At 39.9% G+C, this 21,290-nt stretch overlaps 1 protein-coding gene across 1 annotated transcript in view; it reads left to right on the top strand.

Annotated features, from left to right (window-relative positions):
* Positions 1-21,290, top strand: part of celsr2 (cadherin, EGF LAG seven-pass G-type receptor 2) — a 92,612-nt gene that overhangs the window by 54,460 nt on the left and 16,862 nt on the right. The window contains 12 exon segments of the mRNA XM_042510454.1: positions 1,544-1,659; positions 1,783-1,871; positions 11,219-11,376; positions 11,765-11,928; positions 12,214-12,339; positions 17,368-17,402; positions 17,404-17,538; positions 18,896-19,075; positions 19,165-19,278; positions 20,266-20,422; positions 20,730-20,871; positions 20,966-21,086. Coding sequence (XP_042366388.1) covers positions 1,544-1,659; positions 1,783-1,871; positions 11,219-11,376; positions 11,765-11,928; positions 12,214-12,339; positions 17,368-17,402; positions 17,404-17,538; positions 18,896-19,075; positions 19,165-19,278; positions 20,266-20,422; positions 20,730-20,871; positions 20,966-21,086 — 1,537 coding nt within the window.

Genomic DNA, 21,290 nt, shown 5'->3' with positions numbered 1-21,290 from the left:
CTTCAGGAGAGTAAGTTGAACGTCACACTGCATTACTGTAGCGCTCCAGAGTGAGAGGAAAGCAAAGTGAATGTGAGGGGATAGTATGGATATTTTTAAATGGGTCAAACAAGACCACTGCCCTCTTTCTTTTCTCTCTTCTTTTGTCTGTTAGCGTGGAGCAGCTCAGGCTGAATGCTTTTCTAAAGTCCTCGTCAGCACTCCTGTCATGTATCTTTATGTTTGGAGGCTGGTGTCACACTGTGTTTTTCTTCATTTCAATAAATCCCGGCAAAAGACTAAAACCAATAATGTGTTCCTCCTCTTAAAACCTCACAGCCCTGTCTGTGGCACTAAGTCCCAATTTGAGCTTTGATTGGGCCCAAAACATCAGGCTCGATCTTATATGTACACATTTAGTTTCTGTCCAAGCCTGATCTAAGCCTGAACAACGGCAGCAGTTTCAGGCCCAAGCGACCTTAAAAATCTGAATTTTCATTGTAAAAATTATACATATTTTTTATATTCAAACATTCATCACATGCTAAAGTCGACCAAAGTCTTTTTCAGTGCAGTAACAGACATTTGAGACACAATCTCCAGAACTTGACCAAACTTAATCCCAGAGTGAACGCGGCGTGTCAGGGTTGGCCCAATCAGGTTCAGGCAGAGAGTCAAAACCCTAGCCCCAATCTCCTTCGTTCCTATGAAAGGCATCATGAAGCAGATCACAAATAAGTCGTTTCTCTTTTGAAGAGCTCCATTTCCTAAAACAGCTGGGCACTGTCATTTTAATAAAGGTTATCCAAACAGAAGTAAACAGCGTTTCTGTTGGGGACTATTTTCTGCCATGGATTTATACCCATTTAGTTCTCCAGTGAGTATTTACAGCAGCAGTGTGGGATTGAGTTAAAATAGATCACAGTGCCCTGGTTCATCGTAATGAATGAACCTGTCATCCAGTGCAACAGTGTGCAACATGTGTTTTTTGTAGTTTTTTGACAACAATTGAGGTCTAAGGCAAAGAGGAATAAGCTATACAGGCTTTGACTATGTAGACAATAATTCGTAAGATTAAAGGTATAATATGCAGGATTTTTTCTAAAAACAATGTATACATAATCCCTCTTGATCATCACTTATGACACACTTAAAGTGTGAGGCGGTGTACTTATCTGCAGAAACTGGCGTCTGCCCGTGTTTTCTGATTTTCTCCTTATTTTGCGGTGTTCAGGATGAGCCTGGACACAGCACACAGGTGAGGTCAAGACTTTATAAAAAGAGAGCAATCACTGTAAGCAGCAGGCCGAAAGCAGAAGGCTGGTTTTCACTTTCACTTTTGGTGACACTGATTACAAACAGTAAACAACAATTCCTGGATAGTAAATCTGTCTTTTCATTGAATATGTTGACAGTATAAAAATATAAATAATAGCCTGAAATCATCAGCCTGAATCTTTAATTAACAGGGTGAATATGTGTAGAATAAATACATGAAGTAAGCAGTGATGTGAATGGGTAGTGACAAATGTAATTAAATAAAAAATGCTGTCCATTTTTTCAGATTTGCTACCAAAGAGTCCAACGGTCTGTTACTCTACAACGGTCGTTTCAATGAGAAACATGACTTCATCGCCATGGAGATCATCAATGAGCAGATACAGCTCACCTTCTCTGCAGGTAGGACGGTTATTGGTTTATTTGTTTTTTATCATTTTGATTTACTGCAGATATTTCTTCTACTGTCATACCATTTTTGTACTGAGTGTGTTTCAGTCATTCACTGCTATCATTGTTTTCCAGGTGAGACCAAAACTACAGTTTCACCGTACATCCTCGGAGGAGTCAGCGACGGCCAGTGGCACGTGGTGGAGGTCCACTACTACAACAAGGTATGATCCACAGTGAATTAATAGAGGTCACTAATCCTTAAACACCATGTGTTTGCAAAGCCTGATGTATAATTAGGTTTAGACTTAAACTGCAAGAGTTATTATTTGTTGTACTTTTCTTCACAATGCAGATGAATAACAAGCACAGGTGTTTTGGACAGTATCTCAGTGTGGAGCTTACACACAGAAAATGGCATTATCCAAAACATTTGCTTGCTTGTTAGACTTCTGCTTTCTAAGTAAGTAAATATATAACAAATAAGAACAGTTGTTGTTTCTATTTTGACATTAGCAATTTTGAAGATTTACAAAAATTATTTGACATTTTGGGAAGTAAACATATTTGCTCTCTCCTAGAGGGTTAGATGATAAATTTCATATCATTCATCTCTGTGGTAAATAATTTATATTATATTAGATAAACTTGGCTCTGCTTGAAGATAACAAAATCCGCCTACCAGCACCAGTAATATTCAATAATTAACATATTTTTTCTGTGAAGGTCCAGTGTGTAGGATTTAGGGGACTATATATGAGAAATTGAATATAAAATAATAAGTGTGTTATTTTTTAATGTGTGTTCACCTGAAAATAAGAATTGTTGTGTTTTCGTTACATGTTGCTAAAGTAGCCCAGAATGGACAAACCAAACACTGGCTCTAGATTATGCCATTTGCATTTTCACGTTGCTCACTGTAGTTAACAGCCTCCTCACAACTAGCTGCACAGTGTAGTCTGATTTCTACACTTCTGATTTGTAACATGAATCTGCTTTATTCACTGTTTTTACCAGTTTAAACCTCCTGGGCTGTTTGTTTCGGATTGTGGGAGATGCTTAAGGGTAATTTAGCTCCTGGTAAAAAAAAAAAAAAAATACTGTGAAGCCTCACCTTGAGTTCACGTTTGGCGCTCGGGAGAAGTTTGTTGGTCACAATCTGCAATCCTCACTGTAGATGCCACTAAATCCTACACATTGCTCCTTTAACTTTGCAAATTGATGTGTAAATATGACTGACTGTGTTTTTACAGGGGTTATATGCTCATTTTGCTGTCCTTGGAGAGAGCAAGGCTACCTGTTTCCCCCTGTTTCCAGTCTTTATGTTAAGCTAAGATAACCTGATTGCAGGTTTTAGCTTTATATTTGGCATAAAGTCATGAGGGTGGTATCAATCTTATCTGACCTCGCCTGAATGCCAGTAAGTATAATTCCCAAAATGTCAAACTACTCCTTCAAGCAAGAATGGCCACGATAAAACCTCACGATGCTCTGATTAGGGTTTTTAATTTCCTTCTTTTAATTGTGACACCATAGCTGACATACCTTTGGTTAAATCTGTCTGCTGCTGCGCTCCTCATCAGGTGTGGCAGTGAAATACCAGACATAGTTACTGAAAACATTCAGAGTGAAATGAGGTCACAGGTTTCATCCGCTGCAGACGACAGACAGTTTGAACGCTAATAAGTGACACGCTTTCTCGATAAAAAGCTTCGTCTTTAGGACAGCCGTAGAGGACTAACTGTAGTGTACATTTGTTGCGGAGCCTCTTTAGTTCTGCTGCTCTGTCAGACTGAAGAATCGCTGCTGACAGGCTGATGATCTGGAAGAGAGCCAACGTGCCAACTAGACACTGACGGAGACAGACAAGGGAGGGGAGGGGAGGGGAGGAGGGTGGGTTAATGAATGAATGAAAGCTGGAGAGTGGGAAGCCAATGTTTTTCCAGACATGCTCAGATTGGGTTAAATATGTTTTGACTAATACATTTCTGTGTAAGAACACCACAACAACTCTATCGGAGCAGGAATGTATGGAGCTGTTGTCTCTGCTCGCTCAGTAACTTTCCCACCCAGGACCAACACACAGGATGTCACATTTTAGTCTATTGAGGAAGTCACTTTGCATCATAAAGATGTTGCCAGGCAACACCCCCGCTGCTCACATTTTCTATTCAGTGACTATGATAACACGACCGTGTCAGATTTTAGCCAGAAGAAGTGATGAAGGGGGAAATCTTGTCGACTTTTGGATGAAAAGTTGTCGTTTCTTTGCCAAGGAGACATTATAGTCTCATTAATCACTGTGGAGTCTCTGGGTCTTTTGTGGTTTAACTGACCTGGTAGTTTTACATCTGTAAGTGTGCTGCATGTTTGAAGAGGACATGATTCTGTTCATGTCACGTCTGTATGTACAGTACAAGTGCAACATGCAGACATTTGACATCAGAGCATTAGTTTGATAGAAAAGCTTCACATTTCTCTGAGAGGAGGTACTGGATCTGCGTCTGAAACGTTCTCTTTTTATCTAACTGGATTCCAGCTGATTTTGTGACATATAAATTAATGTATAAAGTCAATGGTCATTAATTGATGAGCCATTAAGCAGTGATAAATCACATGAACTCATAGTGACTGGGTCATTTCTCAAAGGGATACTTTGCTAACTGTCAACCAGCTTTGTATCATAACAATGTGGTAGTTTGTGTAAATGAACTGTGAAAAACTTTCCCCCATCTCACCATCGCCTAGATCTCCCTGCTCATTTGTTAGTAAAAAATGTGCTGTCTGTTGGGCCGCTGTTCAGAATTGTAATCAGAATTAAAAGCTTTATTAATATCCAATTGGGAAATTTATTTGCAACCAGAATAAAGTTTGACCTCCAGATAGCACTTCTGTGTTTTTGTACGCTTCTGCCGCCACAGACACAAAGAGTGAGGAATTGGATCAAAAGAGAGAGAGATCACAAACTCAGGCTAAACCAGTCAGCATAAGCAATCAAACTAAAACTAGAAGATAGAAAGTAGATTTATTAGTCAAATTACATTTGTCCTTGGTCCTGCTACAACTTTGGAGTTGAAGGATAAGTTCATTAAAATCACATAATCATAGAAAACAAAAAACAACAAATCATAGGCACCGCGGATCAAATGAATACTGAGATTCTGTCACTGTATTGCCTATTTCTCGCTTAAAATCAGGGTTTACACTAGATTTTTTTTTTTTTACGGCCAATATGGCGGTTAATATTACAGAATTCCAGGCAAACAGAAAAGCTACCAGACATATGTTTTATATAGCCATGTAACAGCCTACATTTGAACATCAAATTAAAAATAATGTAAATGAAGACGAGGTCTATTGAATACTGTAAATCACCAGACTGGTATCCACACTCTGGCTCGCCAGGGTGAATAAAGTACATCTCCAGTCTGATCTGTGAGAAGATCTACGTATAGTGTGTTGAACGTCTTCCTAGAGAATGTGATCCATGATGCTGGCATATGCCTGCTAACATAAACCCTGCTCAAATTGTCTACAGAAACATATTTTAGTGCTCTGTTTGGCTGTAAAGGGAGAATTTGTGAACCAGAAGTTGGTGGCAGACTGAAAACAAGGCTGAAAAAACAGATTAACCAGCAAAACTAAGCAGCGCTGATTTAATGTGAACAAATATTATTACTATATTGTCTCTGTGTTGCATATTTCTCTCCATAAATGTTTTCAGAAACATATTTTAGCTTGATGTTTAACTGGAAGGAAGTGCATTGTAGTAGTTGGATTTTTTCTACCTCTTCAGCTAAAGAAAATGCAAAAGTGATTTTCTTCTGTTTTCTATGGTCACGTAGCACCAGTTTCAAAAGTATTTCTGCAAACACAGTCCAGGTTTGTGAGAAGACCATCTTTCCAGAGGTGAAATACTTCTTTATGCATTAACTAATGACATAAACTCACAGAAACTGGGTCATTTCTTAATAGCAAGCAACAGGAATTCATGAATTGTACATCATATCATATTAAGTATGTTTTCTATCTGTATCAAAATGTAACCTTATCAGATGTGTAGTCATTATACTGCATACATGCCTTTCTTTTAGTACTGATTATACCACAAGTGTCCCAGGTCCAGCCCCCCAGCTCTCGCTAAAGTAATCCTCCCCGTCCTCGTCTCATGTTCCACATCCCGTGAGTCGCTGAGGTAGAAACCTGGCTCCTCCCTCTGGAGGTATCCCATGTGGCCCACTCTGACCCGTCCCTGTCCGCAGGGGGTGGGGCAGGGTGAGGCGGGGAGGGGGCATTTTAGATTGAAATGTGGCTTTCAGGATGGTGGGGGACTGTGGAGAATGGCAATGACCGCTGCCTTTGTGTTGGGCTCTGCTTCCTTTGGGACCATGGGCAGTGAATGATGCGGCCCCGGGGAAGGTGCCCCTCTCTCTGTTCTCCAGCGAGGACAGAAAAGCAGAGCAGGAGAGGAGCGAAAGGAGGGCAAAGAAAAGCTGAGAGAAGTATTGACTCGGGCTTTGAACGGGGACGCTGCGCTTCAGGGCCGACCCCTCTTGTTGCTATGGTTTTTCCAGTCAATCTTAAGATCCCATATTTGTGCTGCTTGCTGCCATGCTCCTCCAGCACAACCCCTGTCACCCTCTGTGACAGGGAACTCATATTCCCATAATCCCCTGTAGCGGCGAGTGAGAGCGGTGTTTAATGTGGTCTTGAGCAAATATGTGCGCTCCAATCAGGGCTGACAGGACGGGGTTTTGTGTGGCAGAAAGACGTCCTCACAGACAGTCATTATTGGAGAGTCAACAGCCGTGACTGATGACAGCAGAGGTCAATGAAAGGAGCGTCCAATCTGGAGCGCTGCCTGTTCCAGAGCTTTCACAGCGAAGGGAAAACCGTGGAAAAGAGCATGTCGGATGATTTCACCTTTGGCAATTCACTCCGTATGTTTGCTTTTTTCATCATCAACAAATTTGTAACAAATTGGAGCATCAAGTGAAAAGTTAAAGGCACCTTCAGTGTCTGTTTCCGTCTACTTAACATTGCGGTGATGAACAGTGACTCTCACAGTCAGGAAAATAAGTGTTGGGACTTCCTGTGGGAACATTGCTCGACAACAAAGCCGGTTGAAGGAAAACTTGTTAAATGTTTCTAATATCTTTGTACAGCTCTGGACAGCCAATTGAGCGTGACTCAACAGCTTTCAAGTGAGTCCATCAATCTTGTACATAGTTTATAAAACAAGGATGGAGGGTTTTATCATTCTGCTTGACTTCATAGTTCAGTCACACAACCACAGACTGAGAAGTGAGCTGGCTAGCGTACATTTTAATGGCCACCAAATAAATGATATTAATAAAACGTTAAGCATCTTGATGGTTCTCAGCCTGTGTTTTCTCAGGATGAACTCTGAGAGGCGTTGTAAGATGCCTCCGTCTTCTGTTTCAAATGCAATATGCATTTTCATCACTGATTTTTGCTGAGCCACAAATCATAGGACACATTATTTTATTGTATTTTATTTGTCTCAACAGCTATTATATGGATTGCCATAAAACTTTGTCCAAATATTCATGGTCCTCAGAAGATGAATACTGCTGACTCTGGTGATCACCTCTCTTTGCATCTTTCTTCACCAGCAAGTCAAAGTTTTCACTTATCTGATGAAGTATCTCAAGAGCTTTTTTGATAGATTGGCATAAAATTTGCTGCAAACATTCATGATTCTCAAATGCTGCATACTTCTGACTTTAGTGATTTCTGGTTTTTCATGCTACTACGAGGTTCACAATTTTGATTTGTCTGATAGATCTCAACAACTATTGGATGGATTTCCATAACATATTGTACAGACATTCAGTTTCCCTCAGGACAAATTGTAATAACTGTGTTAATCCTTTAACGTGGAAACAGAAAACTTCCCCGTCCCCACCTTGCATTTTCAAGTGGTATTATTGTGGCGTCTGTGTTGCAAAGATGAAACGATAGCAGCTACCACAGTTGCTTAAGTATTTCCACCATCCACTATTTCTGCTGCTGCTGATAGTAACTGCAAAGAACTTGCATTGATCCATAGCCGTGGATACTGATGGCTACTGGGGAGAACAAAAACGTTATCTTCTTCTTGTTTTGGTTGGCAATGGTTGACATGCTTCTTTTGTGCTGTGAAGTGTTCCTTCATATTACCAGGACATCGTCGTCGGTGGCAGACAGAATTGCTGAATGTGAGGCTTATTCTGAAGCCATTACATTCTTCCATCAACATTACTTCATTATGATATGTAAAAGCAAAACACTTAGTTCCACTTTAAGTTTTCTTTTTCGGTGAATGACCAAACCCAAAGCTATCAGGAACAGAACAAGGCTTCGAAGACAAAATTTCACATTGTACCCAAACCACATTATCAGAGTCTGTTATGTGATGCCATTGACTTACATTGTGAAAGACACGTCTGTAAATCAACACATGCATTTATTTGCGAAACATAACCCCTTGCTTGCTCAGTGGACCCCACAGTGCAAAATATCCAGGTAATTTCATCCAACAGAAGTCAAGTTTTTTTGGATTTTATGCACCACTGACCATCTTTTATAGGAATGAATGGGGTCTGTATGCTTTGATGGTTCTTTGTTACTGTATTAGTTTTATATATTACACGTTTTTTGTGCCCTTGTAGACAGTAAAGTTTTATTCTATCTTTATGTACTACTACTGCCACATAGCTGGTCTTGTTTTTTTAAATTTTTTTAGGGTTCACTTATAGCATAAATTAACATGCTTTTAGTCGTTCCTTTTAGTAACTCTTTTTTGTATTTTATATTGCTTGTTTTTGTTTATTGCTACCTGTCTTGGCCAAGACACTGAAAAAAGGGAATTTTAATCTCAAGGTTTTTCTGGTTAAAAAAAAGGTGACCACAGCATAGTGAGCTGACGTTTGTGTTTCTCCAGAAATGAAAATGTTAGTCATGTGAGATGTGGTGATGACAGACAGCCAGGTGGTTTTGGGTTATAATTGGTCTCATCTCGTTCACATCACCAACACCCATCACACTGTGATCACATGATGCAAAGTGAGTTCAGGAATGTAACCGACTGCAGCCTCTCAGTAACAGAGTCATATTATTAAAGACTCGCTGAGATTTAATCTAATCTACTCAATGAAACAGTCATGTGAGAGATATTTAATTGCAGCTGTGCCTTGGGCTGAAATTGTATTTGTCATTACTGTATTGCTTGATGAAGTCTGTTTAGTCTTAATAAATGCCGTCTGATAGAGCTGCTAAAGATGTTTCACCAGCCGACAGAGTCTACAGTATATCTCTGGCTGGTTGTTGTTTTTAATGAGCTTTTAAATTAAGAGATCAGACAGCAAAGAAGAGCTATCAGTGAAATTATAATTCCTGCAGACAGCAGCGGGGATCTATTTTAGTTTAACCTCATTTAAACTACGTAGCTAGACAATAAAAAAATAGACACTTTCTGTGCGTTTTCAAAGCATCAGCAATAACTCTTCATGTCATCTCTGCACATGAGACGAGCTAATTCCTGGTAAATCCTGTCTGACCAGCTGACAGCTCAGCAGCTTGTCCTCGCCTGCAGGCAGCCCGGTCGGCCGTGTGTGCGGTTGAGCGGTCACTGCGCCGCTCTCAGCTCACGACACCAGCTTGAACCTACACTTAGGGTTAACATGAGCTCTACGTGACCTCAGAGAAACGGCCCGTTTTCAAAAGAGGTCGCGACCTTTTATTGATAGGATCATCATTCTCTCCCCCGCAGACCCCTCCTCCTTTTGTTGCTCCCCCCATTGATTTCTCAGACAATGAAAAAGATCTTTTGTCGACAGGGATGACGTCCTGCAGAGAGCCAGCTCATCTCCTGTGTGTGTGTGTGTGTGTGTGTGTGTGTGTGTGTGTGTGTGTGTGTGTGTGTGTGTGTGTGTGTATGCGTGCGTGTGCATGTGTGTGCATGTGCGTGGCTTGCCAGACGCTGCCTTTTAGCTCTAGCTGTTATGATATGAATTATTGAAATACTCTACAACAGTGATCTGAAGCTGAACTGGGATTGAACTGAGTGTGATGCAAGAAGACTGGTTATTTGGTTGTTGTTTCCTAGTTTCAGAGCTCCAGTTTTTAATCGGGCTCATAAAGCTTAACACTGGCTGAGGTTCCCCAGAAGTTTCTGCATCGCTTTGTGGATTAATCCTGAATTAAACACTGCAGAAAAATGAGATCTTTTCATAACAACCTGTTTCTTTATGCTATTTATAAATGCTGGGTGACCAAAATACCTCAGTGTCTCAAAAATAGCAGCACGGCAGTCATTCTTTTCATTCAGTATTTTATTATCTTTACGCAGACGAACCTTCAGTGACTTCTTGAATGTTTTTGACTCTATAGGACAATAATAACCTTTCTCTTTTGTCCATGTAAATCAAGCTATTTTGAATACTGATGAAAACTGCTAAAATAAAAACATGGTGTTACTCTGTGATGAATTCTTTCGATAGCACAAAAAGCATAACTGCTTTATTAAATCCTCAGTTGGATGGAAAGAAAAATACTCATGCCAGTCTTACATCAAGCAACCTTTGTAAGTGATTTCACTGTCACAGGCAAATTTAAAATGTCAGAGTAAGTTCGAGAGAGTTTTATCTCAGTTAGCGAGTGCTCGATCGTTTGGTGTCAGGTGGTCATAAAAGTCAGTCTGAGCTGTCCTGAGTCAGTCTTTTCTCATCCTGACATTTCTACAAAATCAAACGTGAAATATTATCAGTTTTTAGTCTTGGCTCATGCAAACCATGAAGTTCACTGATGTGAATATTGAAACAAAAGCTGCACTCTCGGGTAGTAACAGTAAACATGGAAGGGCAAGAACATGACCGAGTCTTGGTTCTCCTGCACGGAGGAAAAGGAGAAAAAACTGGTTTAGTTGTTGAGTGAGTCCGTGTTTAATTTGGGACGTATCTGATCCACCTACCAGACATTATTTTGGTGAGAAATCAAAATTTTTCAAACACTTTGGCTCTCATTCTCTCAATCTTCACTGACCAAAATAGCCCAGCTAACCAATGGAAGCTGTTAGAGAGTTCAGTGGACAAAATCCAAAATGTAAAGTTTGTACTAAAATTCAGTTTATTTTTATGGATTATATTCATGCCAAATTGACAAGACTATTGTTGACATATGACAGCTTTTATCTTGAGTTTCTAGAGTTTTTGCAGACATGTTAGGAATTGTTGAAACGTCTTTTCTTAATGGGAGTTTGGCGTAACATTTTCCAACAGGAGCAGGATGGGAAATGATTTAAAAATGAATCTAGTTGTAGTCTTTTAGTAATGACCCAACAAAATCTTATAATGTGTGACTGAAAACTCAGATGTCTTTTCAAAGTCTTTGGTGTATGTATGCATCAGAAAGCTCTCCAGATCCTCAATTGTACAAAAGGACTTCAGTGTGCAGGCGAGGCAACACGGCACCGAGCATTCTTAATCTTCACTGTTTTGACTGAAACCTTCACAGAAACATAAAGACATAAGTTATCTTGATATTCATGAGATTGTGTCTCGCTCCACAGCCCATCTTAAACCCGGCTGGCCTCCCGCAGGGCCCCTCGGACCAGAAGGTCGTTGTGGTGACGGTGGACAACTGCGACGCCTCTGTGGCCCTGCGGTTCGGTCACATGATCGGAAATTACACCTGCTCTGCTCAGGGCAGCCAGTCAGGATCCAAAAAGTGAGTCCACTGGAATTACATCAGCAGAATTATGGGAGATAAATCAAATTTATATAATAATAACAAACCTTTTGATCTCTGCCTCACATCTTCCCTCATTACGTCTGTATTGACTCCAGTAATTTATATTGATTAGTTTCTTTGCAGTTGGCTCATTAACAGAGAGAGTAAACTTGTTTTGAAGTTCCACTTCTCCGGGGTGTTAGCTAAGCTTTGCTTTTTTTCCCCTTTATTGGGATGTTTTCTGTTTTCATCTCCAGAGGGAAAAACAACACTGCTAAACTCTGTGATAAATTTTTAATGCGTTTCCCCCCCATTAATGTTGATGGTGTAAAGTTAGAGCAAAAAACTCAGAGTGTATGAATGTTCACGGGTTCTGTGTTTTCAGATCACTGGACCTGACTGGCCCCCTGCTCCTCGGAGGGGTCCCCAAACTCCCTGAGGACTTTCCTGTCCGCAACCGGCAGTTTGTGGGTTGCATGAAGAACCTGCGAATCGACAACCAGCACATAGACATGGCCAGCTTCATCGCTAACAACGGCACTCTGCCAGGTACGTTTTGACCTGCTATTTGGCATCTAGACATTATTCTCAACTTCATCTCTTTTGGAGCCAAACAGTGTTTAATTGTCGGACCAGCCAAGTGAGAGAGAGACTGGCAGAGGAAAGAGAATAATGATCATAATGAGCACAGCAGAGAAGCAGAGTCAGTGGGAAATGATCATTGTACCTGCTATGAATAGTTTATTACCCTCTGACTCTTTGCTGCTTTGATGAAATAATGAGGTGCGACAGATCAAACGAGTGAATCAGCCTCTTATTCTCTCCCCCTCCCAGGATGCTCCGCCAAAAGACACTTCTGCAACAACAACCCGTGTCTGAACGGAGCGACCTGCGTTAACCTGTGGGGCTCCTTCAGCTGTGATTGCCCGCTCGGTTTTGGAGGACGAAACTGCGAAAGAGGTGAGTCAAGCAGAAAAGTGCTTGAGCTGACCCTGACATGTATTTGTCTGCAGTTTTGACCCGAGACTGTCCTCCGTCGATGTGATTCGAGACTCAGCTTGAGTATGACACTGTCATCCATCAGGTCTAAGAAAGCAGAATGCAAACATGTGCCTGGGAACACAATATTTTTGCTGAGTAGTGCTGCACAGGATAAGTGTGCATGCATGACTATGTATACATACAGGAAAACTGCTCAGACGTACTCACGGGTGCGTGTGTGCTTCCATCAGCTGTTGGTCCAAAGAATGTGCAACCCCTCGCCTCAGACAGTTTCTCACTGGACTGCATGTGCCAAAATTCAGACTTTCAGTTGTATCTGCGTTGAAGTCACGTGCTCTTGTCAAATTATTACGTTACTTCCCCTTATTGTTCTCACCATAGAAACAGAGCACATTTAAGTCCCGCCTCTTCTGGGGGGGGAAACAATCCATTGCTCTTCAGTGACTTTGTATTAAGTGAAGGTGCCTCTTTTACATTAACGTCTGCAAGCAAACAGCAAAAAAATGTCTAAAAAGCGCTGTGTGATAGGACATAGTACCAAAAGCGTAAAGTATCCAGAACTGTGTTTTAATAAGGTGCCAAACCAAAAAAACACATAGCTTTTAAGAGGACAAAAGTGGATGCAGAAGTGAGGAATCAGCAGAGAGAATGGGGGGAAAGTAGACTGTAGGAGCCTGACATTTAGTGTACCGTGAGCAGCCAGAGATTTGCTTATCTGACCAAACAAACTGTAGAGTTTGAAGCTAACTATTATTTTTCCCTCTCTGGGAGACATAAGGTGCTAAAATAATCCTTTGTCATGCTGGTATCTACTGTTTTTAGCTCGCTACAGGCATTTTGTTAGCATTTCAGCCCTTGTTTACATAGTGTGGTGAAAATATGTTTTCCTCCGTGGTGGGTTTGGCTTCCAGGATGTTATGCATTGCGCTCTGTCTCTATCGCTGCTATAAAACCCCAACCCGATGGCTATATTGTTTTTTTGTTAGGATCCCCACTAGCTGTGCCCTAAAGCACAGCTAATCTTCCTGTGGTCCACAATTACAAACATACATTAATGCAGAAATAGCTGCATTTGTATTTAAAAATAACAGGTGTAGTTTCGTTTTTGGGAGCACCTGACGTGATTTAATGCACAGTCATAAAAAGCCTGTTCATTACACTGAAGGAGTTTTAATGCCTGATTTATGACAGAATCAGTTTCATATGAGAATCAAGCTGCTTGAGGTTGAATTTTCTCTGGTTTAGACGATGTTGAAGCGTTTAAGACTAATTACTTTTTGACTTTTGAAGACATATGGTACGTCACTGATGTTTCTGTGCCGGTGCTCTCCGGTGTCTGTCTTTGTTCCACCTGATCCGCTGCAGCTGTTATCTGTGCTGATTTATGGTTTACAGTAATTTGAGAAGAGACAGGAAGAAGAGTGAGCCCTGAAAAAGACAAAACAACACACCACTTGTTTTTAGCTTGAAGCAGAATGAGTAAAAAAAGAGATTTATTTCAGTGAGCATTTTTTACATGCCGATCAGTCGTAAAAGGAAATAGAGATGGATATTTGAATAAGAGCAGGCGTGCTGCAGAGTGCAGAAGTAAAACCTGGGTGTGTGTTGGAATGGGACATAATGCAGTTTGATCACGTTACTGATCTCCAAAGGCAATTTAATGAGCTTTGATAACGTGAATATATTATGATCACCAGCAGTCCTGAGCAATCATCAGCACCATTAGAGGTGCCTTGTTAAAATGCAGTTGTTTATGTGTGTGTGTGTGTGTGTGTGTGTGTGTGTGTGTGTGTGTGTGTGTGCGTGTATACATGTTGTAGAGCTAAAACAGTAATTGATTCATAGATCAACAGAACATTTACAAGCAGCTGTTTTGATAATCAAAAGCAAAGAGAAAAGCTCCTACACACAGTCTCACTTATTGCAGCGATTTAAAAAAAAAAAAAAAAAAAATTTCCTTCAGATTTCCAGCAGACATGTTGTCTTCAACATTGCACTTCCTCCTTCACACCTGTCATACTTTCAGGTGCTGTTTGAATCTGCCAATTCTAGCTTTGGGAAATTGTAATAAGATTTTTAATTTTTAATTTTTTACATTAGTTTGACAATATAAGCAATGAAAATAATTGTCAGTTTCAGCCCTAATATTGTGTTTTACATATGCATGTATTTATTTCTATTCATATTCTACTTAAACTGATTGTAATGCACAAATTGGATGAAATGGCAAAATTACATTATAAACATACACCTGGAATTTTATCTTGAGCCATTTTCTTTTCTTGCTAATTTTAGGACAGCAGTTTATATTTCAGAATATATATCACCAAAAAAAACCAAAAAAAAACAACCTCACAAAAAAAGTTTTAATTTTCCTTGCTGTTTAGTTTTTGTTTTTGTTTGGTTTTTTTTCCCAAAATTTTAAGAATTTGTATATTTTGCAAGACATTATTAATACACATAAGAGCAGTGAAAATATTTTCAGGGGGAGACTTGACAAAAATAAAATAGCAGTCATTGAGCTTTGCTTGAGTCAAAAAACATAAAAGGGTCATTAAGCTCCACAAAGTCTGGCTGTAAGGGTCTGAAAATTTCACCCACTTAATCCGGATTCAATGAACACTGAACATTTTCGGTAACATAAATATAATATCCTATATCTTATGTGTAAAATATATTTCAGTTCTTTTCTATGACAACAAACATTACATTTTAATAAAAATGGTCAGTCTTTGAAATCAATACAGTCTGTTATTATATGAGACAAAACTGACTGGTTGATTTATAGTGATCTGTTCTTCTAGCCAAATGTATACAGGACGTGCACCTAACCTTACACAGTACAATTAATTAGGCAGGTTCATGGATTCACTTCCATTTTTTTTTTCTTTTTTTTTTGTGCAGTTCCTCTCTTTGCATCTCACTCTTCTCACCTGCCAACACTGACAGCCAGAGTGCATCAGTTTATTTGCCATCACTAATCAATCATTTCGATCAGGGGCTTTTCTCTGCCGCTGTGTGCAGAGACAGCTCAGCGAGAGGGAGAGCGTTTCACATGGGGCAGAGTCCTTTCCTGTCACCTTGTTTTCACATTTGAAAGAGCCGGAAAGCCTTTCAGAGTCGATGCATGATGTGCACAAAACACCACAACTTAAATCTGATTCACAAACTACACAAATAAAACGGCATTTAAAATGATTTGTAATTAAAATTCAACTGCTACACTAAAAGATTTACAGTAGTCATGCGGGGTTTTTAAGAGATTCGCACCAGACACGTTTGATAATCTGCTTTGAATAATAATTCATGTCTGACATGTTTTTTTAACAAAAAAGTTTAATTTCCTCGTTTAAAAACTCTTATAATAACATCTACTCCTTCAGCCTCACTGAAAAATCCAGAATCTATGAATATGACAATATTTTATGTTTCAACTGTAAAACTGCTGGAGAGTTCATGCGTAGTGTACGAGCACTGAAGTTTGCATGTCTCACTTGTATAAGTTTGCAGACTGGATCGGCCTCCCAAAACTCCACAAACATCTGGCTTTTTTATTTAATGGGAACAGTAACAGTCAACATTCACACCCTGGACACATTTATTTATCAGCTCTGGCTCTGATCGGCTTCGATCGGCAGTGATGGAAACACAACACTTGCTGGACACACTAACTTCGGCCCCCTACAGACGCAATGCGATGACACGCGCTGCCACAAAATACCATCTGTCACCATCCAAGCAGCGCTCGAACATTGTTCAAAATGTAATCAGTGTCGTGTTTGAGAAAGACTGAATCAGTAGCAGGTATAAAAAAAATTAACCAGTGTTACATTTTCACTGTCCTGCATGCTGCTTTTCTGCCCGTAACTACCCTATTTTAGAGTGTCCCTGACGTTGATCATGACAAAATAACAAAAAAAGCCCAACAAAAAACAAAAAGTCATACTTATCTGCTCCAGAGCCATGTACACGACAGTGAAAAAGGAGTCTGTTGTCTGTTTTGAAGGTTTTCCAGCATTTAAATGCATATGCACACACACGCTAGTTTTGGTGGAAAAAGAGTGTTAAATTTAAAAGGGAAAACTATTTTTTTCAGTCTGGACCCTGTGTTTATTTGTTTATTATAAGTGTCTGTCTTTTCTTCCTTTTACTGATCTCTTTTTTATCTTCCTGCAACAAGTACATTGGTGCAACTTCAGAACGAGACCTCTCTTTAAGCGAGACTCGGGTAGACACAATAATAAACAGACTGAATTAGCAACAAGTAAAGAAAAGCATTTTATTTTGTTGCCAAACACTAATGATAAAATCTGAGCCTGTCAGTGGCAAAAACAAGCTCTCCCAGTGGACGTAAATTGATGGTGTGCTGTTGACCAAAAGATTACATTGCAGTTTGCCAACTTCAGCGCTCTTGTTCAATATTGGACCAATTTCAAAAACTGTTGTCTCCATTAGTCACTTAGACACAAAAGTATGGGAAAATAGGGTTGAAAAATACTTAAGTTTTCCTTTAAGAGGAGCACAGAGAAACACTCCCCCTCTGTGCACTGTCTCACTCTTTCACTCTGCATGTTCATCATTCTGCACCATGAAGCTGAAACAGCACATCTAACAAACAGGAAGGAAAAAGACATTTTAGATCGGAGGAAGACTTAAATAATTTGTTATTTTAGATCTTCACCTCAGTGTCCTTGTTTCTTTTTCCCCTGAATTACCAGACCAGGTGTTGATTTGAGCTTTCTTTGACTACCTGACTGGACTTCAGACGGCCACAAAAAGCTGTCAGATTACTAAAGTGAAATGTCTGAGTGAGAGTGTTTTAGCTGTGACGACTTGGACGTGATCAGAGAACATTCTGGACTTGCTGTTTGACAGTAATGACTCACTGCCGACTGTGAAAACACTCTCCTCATTTATTTCATCTCTCCCTCCAACTTCTCCTCTCCTAACATTTTATCTGCTTTTTCACCATCTTTTTCACTCTAGTTATGGCCAGCCCGCAGCGTTTCCTGGGTAACAGTCTTGTTGCAGTGGAACAACATGGCGTCGGTGGCGGCCTCCGTGCCCTGGCACGTAGAGCTCATGTTCCGCACACGTCAGGCCAGCGCCACTCTGCTGCACATCTCCTCCGGCCAGCAGCACAACCTCACACTGCAGGTAACATATAGTTACACCTTTTCTCACTACACGTGGACACACACGAACACACCTCCTGGTGATGTGCTGGTCTCCTTCATACATTATTTCTCTCCACAGACAGTTTGACCAAAATGCTGCAATGCACAGCAATGTCAGTTTATCCTCGAGGAGAAACTTTAACTGGAAGAAAAGAAACATTTTGAAGGATTCCTAGGTTGTTTCTTCTTAATGCTCACTTAATCGTTCATATCAGAAATGTTGACGCCTTACAAGCCAGCTCGTAGACTAAGATCCTCGTGGTGGGCCCTTCTAAAATCTAAAGGTGACTGTGCCTTCGCCATCAGGGCCCCTCGGCTTTGGAACGACCTGCCTGAGGAGATATGGCTCCACAGAATCAGTGACTTCTTTTAAATCAATTAATTTTTATGGACTTGCTTTTATGTGATGTCTCTTTTTAATTTGCCTTTTAATTTATCTTTTACATTTTTCTTTGAACTTATTTATTCTGTCTTGATCCTTCCTATTATTATTATTATTATATTATTATTATTACTATTATTATTACTATTATTATTACTATTATTACTATTATTATTATTATTATTAATATTTTCTGGTTACTGCCTTCTCCTAACACATTTCTGCTTATAATCTCTTGTTTAATTCTACCTTAATTCTTGTTTAGCCTTTGTGCGACATTATTGCTTTGCTTTTATTGTTATTGTCTCTAGGCTTTCTTGCCCCTGTTTTGCTTTGTTTGTCAAAGCACTTCATAAACAGTGTTTTTAAAGGTGGTTTAGAAACAAAGTCATTATTATTATTATTATTATTATTGTTATTATTATTATTATTATTATTATTATTATTATTATTATTATTATTATTATTATTATTATTATTATTATTATTTTTATATCTGATCAGCATTAACCTTAATTTGAAGTGAACATGTTTTCGTGAGTGTAAGTCTGCATGATGGCAGTCCTCACCTGAAGTTTTGTTCCAAACATTTTATGATTGAGGCTCCACCTGTTGGCCATCTGAGTCGCAGCATGTCACTGAGTATCAGAGGACCAAAAATGATCAGACGCTCATTGTAGCATCTGTGTTTGGCCACTTTTTGAGCACATCTAGACTGACGCCTCTTTGATGTTACATAACTGTCCGATAATCTATTTCCAGCCTTGCACACCTGTGATGTGCAGCAATTCAAAGTTTGAGTTTTGACTCTGGAGTGTGCAAAAAAAAAAAGACAGTCAGAGCTTTCTGTCTCTGTTCATCATGTGCTGATTGTTGGTGGTCTATTTTCTTATCTCTTATTGAACATCGATTCAATCTCCCTCCTGCTGTGTCCTCCCTGTCCCTGCCTTTGTAGCTGCGCGGGGGCAGCGTGTTGATGGGGCTGCACAGAGGGGAAGATTCGACTCTTTCCCGCGTGGAGGAGGTGCTGGTGAACGATGGAGACTGGCATCATTTGCAGCTGGATATTAGCAGTCTGGGGGGAGCAGGGAGCCACCACAAAGCAGTCCTGTCTTTAGATCAGGGGCTCTACCTGGTGAGTTGTTGTATCCTGGATGCTGTAAATCACTGAGCTAAATTCTTGTAGTTTTGCAGCTGTAAAGTCTGTGTCATGCACCTTTTCAGGCCAGTATGGACGTGGATGGGAAGCTGCGAGACTCAAAGCTGAAGACTGTGAGCGTTGGTGGTTTAGCAAGGCCTGATGGGAAAATTCAGCATGGCTTCCGTGGCTGTATACAGGTCAGTCCCTTCTGCAGACGCCATGCTGTAATCCAAAGTGTTTCAGTGAGCTACTCATTGAGAAAGCACTGGCAGTGTTTTACAGATCAAAACAGTAAAACACAGTTGCCTTTAATGTGTTTTGAACTCAGGCCTGTGCACAAATCATTCATCCAGAGGGACAGAGACTTTGTCCCTCTTTATACTAGATCACCTGACTGTTGACATAAAAAAAAAAATTCTCATTAAGGTCTGAGTTTGATAATGTAATATTGTGGCTTTTTTTCTTGAAACAATTATCCCTATGCTATTATAGTCTTACTTTTTTTTCTTGAAATAGTATTATAAATTACATCTTTATTTTCTTTATTTTTTAATTAAACAAAATCGCTCATTTAAATCACTTTTCAATTAGACTTAAGTCTAATCTTTCTTTACTTTCCCTTCGAAATAAAAATCAATCTCTCTCACCTTCACTTTGATGAAAGTTGAATAATATCTTTGAATATCAAACATAAAGCTATAATTCATATCCTAAATCTGGCCTGCCACAGGCACCACACATACAATGCTTTCCAGATTTAAACATTTGATCCAAGGCATTTTTTTAGTATCTTGTGAAATGTGACGTTTGTGGCATTCGATATACCCCTTTACTGATAGAATAAAAAACATATTTACTACATATTGTGATACTGTCAAAGCACTCCCAATCTGGAGATAAGATAAACTTCAGTAAGACATTTTACAGTGCAGTGATCGGAGACTGTCCAACATGGATCTGATCATATATGGATGCTGTTTGTTTTTCTTTCTTTCCTCTTCAACCTTTGTGTTTCACCAAATAGCAATTTGTATCATGAGATAATTTCACTTTTTTTTTTTATATACTTATCAAGACGAACACCATCCTCAAGAACTCAGTCTTTTGCCATCTGGGTGTTTAGTGTTGTGTAACTGTTTTGTGTTTCCATGGATACGTATATATGTTTATTTGTTTGCCTGTAGGGTCTGCGTGTGGGCGGAGCTCTGAGTCTATCTCAGGCGAGGAAGGTGAATGTGGAACCAGGCTGCAGCGTGCCCGACCCCTGCAGCTCCAACCCCTGTCCTGTCAGCAGCTACTGCAGCGACGACTGGGACAGCTACTCCTGCACCTGCCTCGCCGGTCAGTCTAAAACCCAAAACCGAGATCGTAATGTTTGCAGAGCTGGAAGGTTACTTCAAAAATCATTCAGTCATTGTCCTGTAAATCATTACGTAAACCTAGATAAAATGGTTTTATTAAAATGCTTAGTATTCCATTAAATATATTAAAAAAAAAAACATCAAGGCAAGAGTTACAAAATATTTAAAACTGATGTGTGAGGTCTATAAATAAATGATTACCACAGTTTACCGGCAGTTGCATGTTGTGAGAGCACACCAACTTATCTGTTTGTTTAATTTTTTTTTCTTTTTTTTTTTTTTTACAGGTTACCATGGCGCCAACTGCACTGATGTCTGCTCATTAAATCCCTGTGAGCATGAGTCGACCTGCACCAGGAAGCCGAGCTCCCCTCGTGGTTACACCTGCGACTGTCCCAGCAGTTATTTCGGCCACTACTGCGAGAAAAAGTACGGTTTTATTCCCCTTCATGTTAAACTGTGTGCTTTTGTGTTGTATGTTTTATTTTTCTGCAGATAAACTGATCGTGTGTTTTGTCTACAGGACTGACTTGCCGTGTCCGCGGGGATGGTGGGGTCACAAGACCTGCGGTCCCTGTAACTGTCAGACAGACAAGGGCTTCGACTCTGACTGCAACAAGACGAGTGGAGAGTGTCGGTGTAAGGTGAGTGTGTGCCGATCTGTCACAAACAGACGGTGCCGAGTGTCAGAAATGAAGCCGTGTCTATATTCCATATATTATACTAACAACATACTGTAGCTACTACACAGTAATGGTCACAGTATACTGTGTTCGCTGTAAGTATACAAAAAAATCACTGAACAGTAGTGTGTTCTTTTATTGTATTTAGTCTTTATTTAACCCTTT

This window comes from Plectropomus leopardus, chromosome 2, assembly GCF_008729295.1.
Source record: "Plectropomus leopardus isolate mb chromosome 2, YSFRI_Pleo_2.0, whole genome shotgun sequence".
NCBI classification, from domain to species: Eukaryota; Metazoa; Chordata; class Actinopteri; order Perciformes; family Serranidae; genus Plectropomus; species Plectropomus leopardus.
The sequence above is the reverse complement of the archived record's forward strand: the minus strand, read 5'-3'. Positions and strand labels throughout refer to the sequence as shown.